At 35.7% G+C, this 14,622-nt stretch overlaps 2 protein-coding genes across 3 annotated transcripts in view; both read left to right on the top strand.

The window, feature by feature from the left end:
- Positions 1 to 4,839, top strand: part of tbc1d19 (TBC1 domain family, member 19) — a 60,751-nt gene extending 55,912 nt beyond the window's left edge. For both annotated transcript variants that reach the window (XM_088628031.1, XM_088628040.1), the window contains 2 exons: positions 289 to 359; positions 1,995 to 4,839. In XM_088628031.1, coding sequence (XP_088484157.1) covers positions 289 to 359; positions 1,995 to 2,069 — 146 coding nt within the window. In that variant the 3' untranslated portion in view covers positions 2,070 to 4,839. The remainder of the gene's footprint in view (positions 1 to 288; positions 360 to 1,994) is intronic.
- Positions 4,840 to 9,250: 4,411 nt separating this feature from the next.
- Positions 9,251 to 14,622, top strand: part of stim2b (stromal interaction molecule 2b) — an 81,024-nt gene continuing 75,652 nt past the window's right edge. Inside the window, exon 1 of the mRNA XM_088628018.1 lies at positions 9,251 to 10,680. Within this exon, the coding sequence (XP_088484144.1) occupies positions 10,551 to 10,680 (130 nt within the window). The 5' untranslated portion in view covers positions 9,251 to 10,550. The remainder of the gene's footprint in view (positions 10,681 to 14,622) is intronic.

Below are 14,622 nucleotides of genomic sequence, written 5' to 3'. Positions count from 1 at the left end.
TGAACCAGCAGTCTCCCAGGAAATAAAGCTCCTACTGAGCTCTAGGTAGAGGCTTTTATGTATATATCTGCAAATCTAGGAGAAACATTTGTATTTTTGTCAAGCTGCTGGAAGAATAATGAAAAGGAGTAAGTCAGAACTTTTTGCATTTTGTCAAGATGTCTTAGTATATATAAATATGCATCACTTTAATGCATCACATGTTTATTATAAGTTATACAAGTATAAATTGCTATTTACTGGAGATTAGTAAGGCAGCAGTTTAATGCTGTGTATGATATTTTTCAGTACTGGCAGCTGCTGTGTTTGCTTTCCGCGCAGAGAATCTGATGGAGGTGACATCACTGGCTGCAGCTGAAGTAAGTATTTGTTACACTCAAGTACAGATTGAAATAGTACCTCCCTCCTTGCCAACCCAAGTAATTCAATCTTCATATGCAGATGTCTTAAAATTCAAGGTTTCCATTTGAAATCCTTAAATCACAGGATTAAAACTGCAAAAAATATTATTGATGTTACTTAAGAAAATTACATTTCATGGAAGAAACAGAAAACATATAGTTATGATTCTAGTCACATTCTTAAAATAATTTAGATGTGATCTAATATTTAATTTTCCTCCAGCAAGAGTAACACGAGAGAAAGATCAATTGATTGGCTATTCGTACAAATTTCAACTCGCATGTTTTTTAAATGTTTCTGCCTTATTAGTACTACAAAGCAATATACTGTAGGAGGTTTTACAAATGAAAAGTTGTAGTTTCGTATTTTTTTAGTTAAAGTTTAAGTTGAAAGAAAATGTTGTATGATTTATAAAAAATCTTTTATGTGATTTAAAATTGTGTCATAAAATATAGTCACCATAGTTTTGGAAATTATCGTTATCATTGTTAATTTTTTAACAGATGTACCCTTGTCCACCCAAATGCATAGCATTTTCTTTAGTATAAGGAACTCAAAACGATATTACGTTTTTAACACTGAAATGTTGGAGATGTTCCCCCTCATTTAAAATGGACAGTAACAGAAACATTAACTTTAGATACTAGTTAATCCATAGTGACACATTGGCATCACATTTAATAGGTTTTAAGCTTCAGTCAGACATTATTTGCTTGCTCATGTACCATCAAGTTCACTGGAAAAGGTATCATAACATGCCTTTATTTTTAGCATGGGCAGGGTGAAATATTAGACTCTTTCTGTAAGCATGATAGGTCACTAAATTTAATCTAAACCAAAAGGCCAAGAAGGGGTACAGTATATTTGCAGCATGATTGTATTAAGCACACTGAGATTAAGTCCGAGAAAATATATGCATCTGAACTTTATGATTAAATGATATTATAGAACTTAGAGACATCAGGCTCTTGATATACTGTACACTGCTGTGAAACAGTCTTAGACATTTTGATTTGTTCTGCCTTTTTTACTCAGTGCTTTTTTCTCCTTTACACAAAAACACAATTCTTTTGTGATTTTCTACCAGAATTGTAGGCATTTTGTTTTCAGATAACATTTAATTGTGATAGATCTGTGCTTTGTAGTACAAATATTAGGCTTTCCGCTTTATGGATGCATACAAAGTAACAAAACCAATTTTTGTGGATTTGGACCACCATCATGGCACATGAATAATGTAAATTTGTTTGATACTGTAAATGTGAAGGATTAATAACTGCAACCCTTCTTATTGACAGAACTTGTAGAGTAAACCTTGATTTGTTGCGATCAATTACAAACTTGGCTTCTCCTCACCCAAAGACAGATACTGTATATTAATAAATGTGAAAGATGTTGGGATTTTGAGAAAATTATTGTTGCTTATACTGTATATAGTGTAACTCATGACTGTCTAAGATGTGCAGTGCAATAAGAAAACTGCTAATCATAAACCCTTAAGAAAGTCTTAATTTGATCTGTTATAGAATGTATGTCTTTGTTTTTAATGGATGTGCAAAATTAAGTGCTGTGCATTTTTTTACATAACACAGGCTGTGCTTGCCGACCTTTCAACTCTAAAGGTCATGCCTCTCCTTCAGATCTTCCTCTTTGCTACTGTCATCTGAGCAGTTCTCAAGAATCTTGTGCCATATAGCCACTGCTTTGCCAATGCAAATGATCATGGACTATGAAAATCCTGCATGGAATATGTCAATATATGCATGTATTCCTGTGTGTTATGTTTCCAATGTATATTTTTTTTATCTAACATTGTAATAAAAGCTTAGTGCCTAAATATATATATATATTTCTTTTGCATTAATCCTACCTACAGTATGTATTCAGAAGGACATTAAGTACCGAATCTCTTTTTTAAGCCCACCCAAATTGGATTAGTGGTTTGTGAATACAATATTTTCATGTTCAGAAACACGACTACAGACCCTAGAAACACACACGGTAGAGAATGAGTAAATGCATGCATATCTCCTTTGAGCCGTCACAGGCTACACAGACTTGTTCAGGAGGGTCAGTGCTAATTGGAGACATGTACCTCACTGATGGCACCGCACCCTTGCAAGTACTCAGAGGGTCACAGAGATTCTCGTGTCTGCTGAGGCCTGGCTTCCTACTCCCACCGCTTAGCCAATTGTGTGTTGGTGTATGGGGAATCCTGGTCACAGAAGACCGGTGATCAAATCCAGACTCAAATCTGCAATCTCTAGAGCTCCCTGAATCTTTATCAAAAACACATCAATAGACACTTAGGCTTACCTAAGTAAGTTATTAGTAAGATGCCAATAATGTTGAAGCTTTGTCAACTCATTAAAACAGAATTAAAAACTGTTGTTGTAGTAATAATAAAAATGTCTACTAGCTGTGTTTGAGGTTATGTCTGCCAATACTCTTTTAGACACAATATATTAGAAATGCATAATCAATGCTCAGAGTACTTAAAAAGTAGTAAACATATTGAGGCATTAATAGTAAACATATTATAGCATTTGCTGGAGCCAATAAAATATTAAAAATCTTTTAACAGTAAACATTTACCTTCCAAGAGCAATGTCTGTCATAAGTTTGTTGTTCTTGTCTTATTGAAAGTGTGGGGTGAACTTTAAACTGGCAGATACCCTTGGAATCTGCAGCAGGGCCTTGATTACGTGCAATTCCATCAATCACTTAAGCTGTAATGCAGAACCCTATGTACCCTAGGCCCGTTGATTTCAAGTTCTTCATACCTGTATGCAGGACCACTCTTTCTTCTAATCTACTCCATTGTTCATTAATCATCAGTACAATTATTGAGAAAATTGTTCCAACTACAAAACTGCACAAAAACACTATCACATTGTGGGTTCAGCAATCTCTGGGAGAATATGCAGTAGCACGAAAAATGCTGGTCATTAAAAAGGCCCCTAAAGAAGAATAAGGCCAGAAAAGCCCTTAAATAAAAACAAGATAAACCAAGGAAAAGTAAATGCGAGACTTCCAGCTTTTATAATTTTGTGCTATATTTAGTTGTTACATTGGATGGAACATGAATTCCTGAAAATGGAAAGTAGGTCCTATTCCTATATAGCAGGTCTTCTACAAAGAATGAAGAGTTTTCATGATCTAAAGCATTAATTTTGGTTTCCCAAATAAATTATTCCCAAATAATTTTGGTTTTAATGCTGGGTATAAAGTCAAGCCCTAACTTCAAAGGAAGGGAAATCTCAAGCTTCTTGCATATAGTCCTTTTGAACTATTTAATTCCTTCCTTGATACCTGAAGGAACCCATCTAAGATTCTTTTTTAGACCTTTTATAAGGTACCTATTTTTTTGTACTTTTCGTGTTGTTAACCTTTGAATGCCAAACATTGTATAACTGGATAATTTAATTTGTTTTGTTTTTTTTGTATCATACTGTAGTTCATAGAACTCTTCTTTGGTCAGAAGAAAAAAAAATAACACGAATTTCATGACAATTAAGAATACATCCTTGCATTTGTGTACGTTTTGAATCCCAAAGCACCTTATATATAGCAGGTGGCAAACTTGTGCAACACCTACTATGATGACACATAGAAGCCATTCTGTGCTAGCAGCCTGACAACACAGCAAATAAGAAAAAATACTTAATTGCTTGAATTAAGGGAGATATTTAGGAAGGCCACATTGAGTGTGCCTAGATTGGAATTTAGCCAGGACACTGGAGTTAACAACCTTATTTTGATGGATAGTGCTAGGGGATCCTTAATGACCTCTTTAAATAGTCAAGCACTGAGTTTTACATTTTAACCAAAGGATGGCACCTCCTATAGCAAGGGTCCTCTGTATTTATAATCTTCTATTTAACTAGATAAGTCAACTGAGAACAAATTGGCAGGGAAGCCAAGAGGCTTACACCATTGTGTCAGACATACAAACATGCAGTACAGAAACGAGAATGCCACTGTTCCACCAACCTACAACAGTAACCTGATTTTCCTTAGAGATCTCCTATCCAAATACTGACCAGGCCCAGACTTGCATAGTTTTTGAGATCTGAAAAAAGCTGGCTACAGGTTTGTAATGTGTGGTTTGTGCAGATGATTATCTATCCTTTGTAAAACCATTATACAGTAAGATGTATTAATGTGTGAATTTTTGTCCTATTGTGTTATCAGTTTTGTCTGTTATATTATTTTATACATACTTGAAATTGTATATGTTGTTTTGTTTTTTTATTTTAAAATAAGGACTCTTTTAATATTTCTTACTCTGAAAATGACCTATGATTAGCAATAATTTCTGTGCAGATCATTTAAATATAGAAATTGCTAATAATCCAAAGCAAGAAATTCATAAAAACAAAAATTCATGCTTTTCTCCCAGCTGTCTTCCTTAATAAAGTTATAGTATTTAATATATTCTAGTTTTTTAGTTTTTAATTGCATAATTATTTCTAGTATATATTCATTATTTTCCTGAATATTGTCTCTTACTCAAAATTCTATATTTAATAATATAAAGACTTTTCTGTTTCAAAGGAAGTGCGGTAAGTCTTGAATTCAGCAAAGTGAAATTCTGCTAAATGTACTACATATTATGTTAAAAATACATAAACATATCATGACTTGCACCAGACATTTTTAGTGAGATATTACCTGTTCGCAAATCATCAAAACTCAATAATATGGACCCCTACTAATATCTATTAACTATGCTGTTCTAGAAAAATCCAGACTAAAATATGTAATATAGAATGATTACATGAAAATTCATTTTCTGATATTTAAAATTTGCCTGAAGGTTTCTTGGTTGTATAGTGCATAGATAACTATGGTCTACGAGGGCTAACAGAAGACCTATGGGATCTTATTGTTGAAAGGTACAGATTGGGGAAGTTATATAAAATAATTTTGAAGGCATTACATATATCATGGAACACTGTGAAGACCATCATTAAGAAGTGGAAGAAATATGGCACCACGAGGATATTGCAAAGATCATGATGTCCCTCCAAAATCGAAGGCCGGGCAAGGAAAAAGCTGATCAGGGAGGCTACCAAGAGAACAACGGCAACCTTAAAGGAGCTGTAGGAATTATGGCAGTAACTGGCCACTTCCTGCATATTACACACAATTCACACATTCTCGACAAGTCTGAACTGTGGGGTAGGGTGGCAAAAACGAAGCCATTTCTCATAAAAAAAGAACATCAAAGTTCATAAACGTTTTGCAAAAAGACACATTCAATCTTCCAAAGCCATGTAGAAAAATGTCTTATGGTCTGATGAGACCAAGGTAGAACATTTTGGCCTTAATTCCAAAAGATATGTTTGGCGCAAAGCCAACACAACTCATCACCCAAAGAGCACAGTACCTACTGTCAGGCATGGTGGTGGCAGCTTCATGATATGTGGCTGCTTTTCTTCAGTGGGGACAGGTCAGGATAGAGGGGGAACTGAATAGCTCCAAATATCAAGATATTTTGGTGCAAAACCTGTTGCCTCTGCCAGAAAGCTGAAGTTAAAGAAGAATTGCACCTTTCAACACAACAATGATCCGAACGACAAAGCCAACTCAACCAAAAAATGGCTTAAGAAAGGAAGATCAATGTCCAGAAATGGCCCAGTCAGAGCCTGGACCTCAGTCCTATAGAAAATCTTTGGACTGACCTAAAGAGTAGGATAAAATTGCAAAATGCATGTGTGCTAATTTGATAGCGACCTCTTCAAACAGACCTACCTCTGTAATCAAAGCAAAAGGTGTTTCCACAAAGTATTAGTTAATTTATTAGTTAAAGACATTGAACGTTTTTTTTATTTTTACTTATTTTTCCTATAACTTATCCATTTGTTTTTCACTTAAATATTGTTGGTTACAAAATCTTATTAAAGGTTAAAAATAGGTCTGACGTGATTTGTCTTGATTTCAGACTTTGCATCAACAAAAGCCGAAATTTCAATTAGGACTCAATAAGAGACTTTTGATATCCACTGTATATGAGTGGGATGAAACTGAAAAACATGAAACAATACTCCCCTTTTCCATTATCCATTTCAGGACAGCTTTTTTATTGTTTTTGTTCCAGAGCAAAATGTCCTTCAACTTTTCTATCTACAAATAAAGCCTAGTTGAAATTCCCAAACTGTGGGTATATCTTGTATCTTTCTTTACATCAAAAGGTCTCTGAATCATCCTGATAGTGAATATACTGTATTAAGAATGTCATCATGATTGTTTATCTTTCCCAGCAAAGCCAACACAAAATTAACACCTTTGCAGGGAGATGGGTCTGTGTTTATTTATTTTAATTATAATCTTCATACACATACAGTATGACAAATTGATAACTATTAAATATTATAAATGATACATTAATAAGTTTAAAGGCACTGAAGCCAATGGAAAAAAAATGGATTTTGCAAAACTGCACATTTACAACTTTAGCTATGATGATCTTCAGACTCTGCAAGTGATCAAATATCATGAAGATATTAATGACAGCTGTCACTGCAATTTAATCAAAGTAGAAGGTGCTACAGTGCCTTGCAAAAGTATTTGGCCCCCTTGAACTTTTCAACCTTTTGCCACATTTCAGGCTTCAAACATAAAGATATAAATTTTTTATTTTATGTGAAGAATCACCAACAAGTGGGACACAATTGTGAAGTGGAACGAAATCTATTGGATTTTTGAAACTTTTTTAACTAATAAAAAAATGAAAAGTGGGGCGTGCAAAATTATTCGGCCCCTTTACTTTCAGTGCAGCAAACTCACTCCAGAAGTTCAGCGAGGATCTCTGAATGATCCAATGTTGTCCTAAATGACTGATGGTGATAAATAGAATCCACCTGTGTGTAATCAAGTCTCTGTATAAATGCACCTGCTCTGTGATAGTCTCAAGGTTCTGTTGAAAGCGCAGAGAGCATCATGAACACCAAGGAACACACCAGGCAGGTCCGTAATACTGTTGTGGAGAAGTTTAAAGCCGGATTTGGATACAAAAAGATTTCCCAAGCTTCAAACATCCCAAGGAGCACTGTGCAAGCGATCATCTTGAAATGGAAGGAGTATCAGACCACTGCAAATCTACCAAGACCTGGCCGTCCCTCTAAACTTTCAGCTCAGACAAGGAGAAGACTGATCAGAGATGCAGCCAAGAGGCCCATGATCACTCTGGATGAACTGCAGAGAACTACAGCTGAGGTGGGAGAGTCTGTCCATAGGACAACAATCAGTCTTACACTGCACAAATCTGGCCTTTATGGAAGAGTGGCAAGAAGAAAGCCATTTCTCAAAGATATCCATAAAAAGTCTCGTCTAAAGTTTGCCACAAGCCACCTGGGAGACACCCCAAACATGTGGAAGAAGGTGCTCTGGTCAGATGAAACCAAAATCGAACTTTTTGGCCACAATGCAAAACGATATGTTTGGCGTAAAAGCAACACAGCTCATCACCCTCAACACACCATCCCCACTGTCAAACATGGTGGTGGCAGCATCATGGTTTGGGCCTGCTTTTCTTCAGCAGGGACAGGGAAGATGGTTAAAATTGAGGGGAAGATGGATGCAGCCAAATACAGGACCATTCTGGATGAAAACCTGTTGGAGTCTGCAAAAGACCTGAAACTGGGACGGAGATTTATCTTCCAACAAGACAATGATCCCAAACATACAGCAAAATCTACAAAGGAATGGTTCACAAATAAACGTATCCAGGTGTTTGAATGGCCAAGTCAAAGTCCAGACCTGAATCCAATCGAGAATCTGTGGAAAGAGCTGAAAACTGCTGTTCACAAACGCTCTCCATCCAACCTCACTGAGCTCGAGCTGTTTTGCAAGGAAGAATGGTCAAGAATTTCAGTCTCTCGATGTGCAAAACTGATAGAGACATACCCCAAGCGACTTGCAGCTGTAATCGCAGCAAAAGGTGGCTCTACAAAGTATTAACGCAAGGGGGCCGAATAATTTTGCACGCCCCACTTTTCATTTTTTTTATTAGTTAAAAAAGTTTCAAAAATCCAATAGATTTTGTTCCACTTTACAATTGTGTCCCACTTGTTGGTGATTCTTCACATAAAATAAAAAATTTATATCTTTATGTTTGAAGCCTGAAATGTGGCAAAAGGTTGAAAAGTTCAAGGGGGCCGAATACTTTCGCAAGGCACTGTACATTGTCAGCATTGACGATATTGTTTCTGCTGCTCAAGTTAAAATTCTGTTTTTTTTAAATGACTTTCTTCACAAAAGTTATGTTGAAATTAAAAATAATAGTTTTATTTATGAGTGCTTTCACATTTAGCATAGGTAAATTGTAATTCTCTTTCTCTGACGTTTGTTTGTTTTTTCCCCTGGCTATTTTGTTGCACTTTTTTCACTACACAACATAAAAGATTGATTGGTTTTAATGCACTTTTGCTTTATGCCTCTATTTTGTTTATAAACAACGATCTGCAAGCATTCTCTTTAATGAATACATTCTGCAGTTCAGTTGGCATTTATTAACAGTTGAATTTACCCTAATTATAGTTTTTGTTGAATTGGGACTTTACTGTTCTCTGTTACTGTTCAGACTGTGATTTTTGCACTTTCTAGTTACCTTATTCATCCTTCACCTTGTCTACTGCAATGAGGTTCTGTGAATAGGTTTCCAGAAACCTCCTTTCTATAATAGTGTGCTAACCTGTTATTTCCGATCATAAACTGCTATGCCTTTCAAGCTTCATTTTTTTCCCGCGTCTAGGTTTTGAAACGTATGAACAATGAAACCTGACAACCAATCGCATTCTGACATGTTGAGAAAATCTAACCAATTACCGTCTAAAACAGAGAAAAACTAGTATGGGCTCCTGTTCCGCGATTCATCGGTATGCAGTATATGCTAGAAAGGGCTGTTACAAATGCACCCGTGAGTGATAAAATTGTGAAATGTAAACGCAATGCTTTTAAGAATATTGCTCAGATTTACATACTGGAATAATGCAGTTTTTTTCGACATGCTATGCTTCCTCCTGTGTTTTTTTTGGCTCAGAAAACAACTACTTTGCAGCACTGTCTGCATAATGTTGTTTCGATTTGTAAGAATTATAAGTATCAATAGCAATTATTAAAAGCTTTTTAATAAATAGACTGCCACATGGGGCAGAATAAATTCTTGCTGCTGATGTCAAGATGATTTGCATATTGACTTCCGCCTCACAGTCTTCGTTCTGCATCAGACAGCCTACAGCAAAGACTCGAGAGGGGCAGATGGGACACCTGAAGACGTGAAATTATAACAAACTTTCTGTCTCAAAAGTGGTTGGAGGTTTTGGACGTCTGCGTTTAGACATGGACTTATGTTTATCGAAGGTTTGATTCAGGATTAGTGAAGCAATTGCGTTTTCCTGGTCTGTTTGCAGAGGATCCGGTATAATCATTTAACTGAGGAGGCGGATCTGTATCCTACTCTGTGTTCAATATGCTAAAAACACCACGGAGCTTTGCATACTGTTTGTGGAAATACCAAGACTATTTTGTCTTAATAAAGTCATAAGGATAAGGAATCTACACTGTCAGCTCGCTGGATCTATCAACGTTTTGACAGCAAGGATCCGTTTTTATTTATTTTTAGACTTCTATTCCACATTTTTGTACTTTTAAGTTAAGAACCACCGCTCAAGTTTGTCTGATAGTCCTCAATCGTTTTATAGTATCACTGACGATAGTAATTGAAGAAAATCATTTCACGTTTTTGAAGTACGCCACTGGAATAATATAACCTCTTTTGTTCATTTGTGTTTTCAAAGTCTTATTTTTCTTTGCCGTTCCGATCACAAAACATTTTTTATTTGATATTAAAAAGATGTTTACATTTAACACTCTTAGCTTTTCATATAGGGTGTTTGTTTTCTTATCAGCATGATCTGGTATTTTTTGTCAGCTATACTGCGACCATTTGAAACCAATACATTTATGTAACGCATCTGGTGTGAATTACCTTCCATCTAGCTATTTGATTCATACTAATTCTACTGAAGCAGCATTCGGTGAGCATATACGGTTTCTTGACCCTGCGGATTCACCGCTGATACATTGCGTAGTAACAAATTTTCCCTCCCCAGAGGAACGGATTTTCAAGCTATTTCTTCACAATGAGTTACTTCTCTCAGACTAAAGCTCTACTGTTACGTGGTCTCATCATTTCTGCAGTATTTGGATCAGCTGTTTACTGTAATGATCAGACCAAACGAGTTTCATTTGACGGCGCGGCTGCTGTTACAGGTAAGCATTTGGCACATTGAGATTTGTGCTTACATTTTTAAAAAGTTTTTGTTAATTGATGAATGGTGATTGCTTTCTTTCACGGCAATAGACAAAGCTAGAATTCCTTACATAAATCTAAACGTCTTATATCAGTTCTGAGCATTGCTGGGATATATCGGTATGCAAGCAATGCACAAGATACCATTAGACATCAGCAGCACTGCAGTCTGTTACTGTAAACGCAGACGTTACATTAACCGTAAAGTACTGTATTATTTGACGATTCTAAAGCATGCAGAAGATACAAAATTGCTAACGCAACATCTGATTTATCAAAGAATGCTCCTTTTTCGAAGCTGAGCTCTGCTGATGGTAGTATATGTAAGATTTACATAATCGCAACAACTATGGTAACATAACCTTCTGTATCAGAAATTCCTAACACTTCCTAACATAGAAAACTAATTGCAGTTCTGTTGCTGTTACCTTCATTTGATGATACAGGAATTTTTCATATTTTTCTATCTGCAATGCACTGATGTATTAAAATTTTAACCATTGTGGAGTAAATGTTCTACTCAACACTTTATTCCAACTGAGAGGGGCTGATTTCGTCTCTGGTAGGGCAGATGTATAGCCCTGGTGGTGTTGACCTTAATGTGTAACCCTTCAAGATAGCTGTAGGGAAACAACGTTCAGTTCCAAATTCAATCCCATTTGGTCCGGCACGTTAGGTATTTAAGATATTGACCATGCGTAACATCCTATGCCTTTAGAAGCAGTTTACTATATGAACAGTTTCGGTGATAAAATATTATTTAATGGCCTCTTTTAACTAAAATAGATATGAAAAAACAAAACAATTTTGCTGTATTTTTTTCATAGTGCGCTTGAGGTTCTACGTAATTTTTAGACCCCTTATAAACGTACTGTACATGTCCATTTGCTGTGATATTTTGCAAGGCAAGCTCATTTAGTTAATAAAAAGAAATGGTCTTTAACGTGGAAAATGTAACCTGTCTTGCAGTATCGATTTTCTGATGAATTGTAAGCAAACGTTTTAAAGTGTAATTTGTTTTACTCTAAGTGGGATTACTCATGTTCATGGCCAGTGTAGTAAAGGGAATTATACATTTAGGATATGATTAGAATAATGACCACCCATGAGGTACACAGCTATTTTCTTGTGTCCAGTATTTTAAAGATTTATTGCCTTTTAAGTCATATTGTGAACATTGAATTAATGGAAATTATACATTTAAATCTTACTGTGAACTAAAATCATGTGAAAACCGTATCATAGTCTACAATTGCTGCTGATAGATAATTTCAACAAAAAGTGTGTACATGATCTGTATATTCAGATCATTGTGTAGTAAACTAAATTATTAGGACGCTTGCTACTTTTGCCTTGAAATGCTTAATTTTTTGTCATTGCGTTTCATAGAAGAAGGGAAAGTCACTGTATGCCTTTGCACATCGTAGGCTTTCAGGAATTGTGAAACCTGTCTCTTAGAAAGTGAAATAAAATAGAGAACGTCACGAATAAGCAAAGTAAGGCCTACAATGAGTAAAGAAGCAAAACAGTTCCCTTTTCACTTCTAAGATGTTCTGCAGATCTCAATACAATACAAGATGATTTACTTTTGTACCAGTGCAGTACCAGTTACGTTTTGGATTTGGTTAACAACATACTGTACAGTAGTTATGTCAGTACTATTGAAAATTTTAGATGAACAGCTGTTAATTAACAACTGTGTTGGGCCAGTGAGAGTGGGCATCCCTAGGTATTGTACACCACGGATAATAGCAGTGATGTTAATTTATTCATAAATGTGAACTTGAATTGCCATAAATGAGACCTCCCTCAGCCCCCTCCAGTTTTTGCTATGCATAGTCCTTATGCCCAGTTGGATGCTTGGAAGACTATAACAAATGGTTATGTATTGTAGAATTCATGCTCTGAGAAGGGAATCATTTAGTAAATAAAATTAGCATCAGTTTTTGTGAAAACTGTGATCAGGGCTAAACTGACACAGAATGACACAGAATGGTTAAAGATCAAAAGGGAGAAACAACCATTCCAATTAAAAAGTAGCTGAAAGTCAAGGAGTCCGGTGAGGAGGGGAGAAGAAAGTTAGGAGATGAAACTAAACTTCTAGTCTTCAGTTATTTCCTACTGGGGGAAATGATACTAGAAATGTATACTAGCACAAACTGTTATATTAGGATACAGAATCTCACTGCTGTTCCTCAGGACCTCCTTTCTTCTGTTTATTTTAACTTGTGGATACCAGAAATAGTTGAACAATATGACATTTCAGAGGCATTTGCCACTATGATTTAACGTTTAGGCATTTTGTTTAAGATTTTAAATGTTATGCTTTTTTTTAATTTGGTGAAATATACATGAATGATGAGAGCACACTGCAGTTATTTCTTGATGCCAAAAAAAAAATGCTATAAAAACTCTTGTAACACTTTGGGTGCCAAACATGCAGGTAGACCATCTTTTTTGAATGAAATGGAGATAACGGAATGATACCATGTACACTGGTAATCCCACCTGCTTCACCACTTTAATTTTGGGGTCCCAAAAAAAGCTTTATTTTAACAGTTATTTTGTTGTGCTGTTAAAGCTGTTGTAATGCATAGAAGAAAAACAAGTCTATTTAAATTGTGCTTTTGAAGGTTAATAAAGTGTTAGGAATTTCTGCAGTGCCAAAATTGTTTGTATACTGTATATACAGTATATGTCTGTATTTCTTTAGAGGTGACCCTGTGTCTGTAATCAGGTATTGACTGGTAGTAAATGACTGGGTTGCATGTGCTAGAGTACATCACTCATTGTAAAAAACTTCTGAATGTTTTGGAGATTTGTTACAGTCTTTTTGTTATGCTCTTGATTTGCTAAAAGTACCACACTGCAGATTTCAAAATAAAATTTATAATACGGCTGCTCACCATTAAGGACAGGAATGGTTTGGCTCTTGACTGTATAACTGAACAATCTCCCCTTTACATTTACAAGTCATCTGCGGTCTTGGCACTCTGACCTTCTGTCAGCTCCTAATGTGAAGCTCCAAACACTGGGAGACAGTGCGTTCTGTCCTGTAGCTGCAAAGCTATGGAATGATCCCTCAGCCCATATTAGAACTTGCAAGTCAGTACTTTTAAATCCTGTCATAAAATCTGCTTTTACACATTAGTTAAATGCTATGTTTAGCATGTTGTATTGAACCGTATTTTATGTTTTAATGTTTAGCACACAATATTGAAAAATTCATATTTGTGTAGTCCACAGTTTGCCTTTGAAAAATGCAGAGGAGCATAGATTGTCAATTTCCCTTTATTCTGCCTGTTCCCTCAGTATTATTTAAATTACAGTATATTCCCTGTTACTTATATATTTTCTGTTAAACAATTATTGTTTAATCTGAGGGAGGTAAGTGCCGTGCTTGTGCATTTTTCGTAACTTTTATTTAAATTATTTTTGAAGGAAGCTAAGTGTCCATATTATAAAAAATATGTTCTACAGTAATGGCCCGTCTTGTCAGAAATAGTGGCTATGACCCAAGTGGTAGGTCTATTGATTCTTGGGGCCTGTACAATAATAGCAGACTGGACCTTCTTTTCAGTGTGCCCTGAGAAAGATGGCTGTTGTAAATTACCTCACACCTTTACCTTTGATGGAGGAGACAGCAGATTTGGTTAATATTTCAATTCAGTTTCAACAATTAAAAGACATCAACACTACAGGAAAGCACATTTCAGGCCAAAAGAAGCTGCTGTGCCACATCCCTTGCAGAGCTTCATTTTTTTTCCACACAAATCATTTCCTGTTGTGCCTAACACGTTAAATGGTTGACTCATCTGTTCAAAAAACTTTCCTGCAGTAGTCTTGTGGATAATTCAGTTGCTCTTTGGCAGATCTGAGACTTTTACTGGGCACTTTATTGT

This window comes from Lepisosteus platostomus, chromosome 1, assembly GCF_059453375.1.
Source record: "Lepisosteus platostomus isolate fLepPlt1 chromosome 1, fLepPlt1.hap1, whole genome shotgun sequence".
Lineage (NCBI taxonomy): Eukaryota > Metazoa > Chordata > Actinopteri > Semionotiformes > Lepisosteidae > Lepisosteus > Lepisosteus platostomus.
This window is presented reverse-complemented; position numbering and strand designations above follow the sequence as displayed.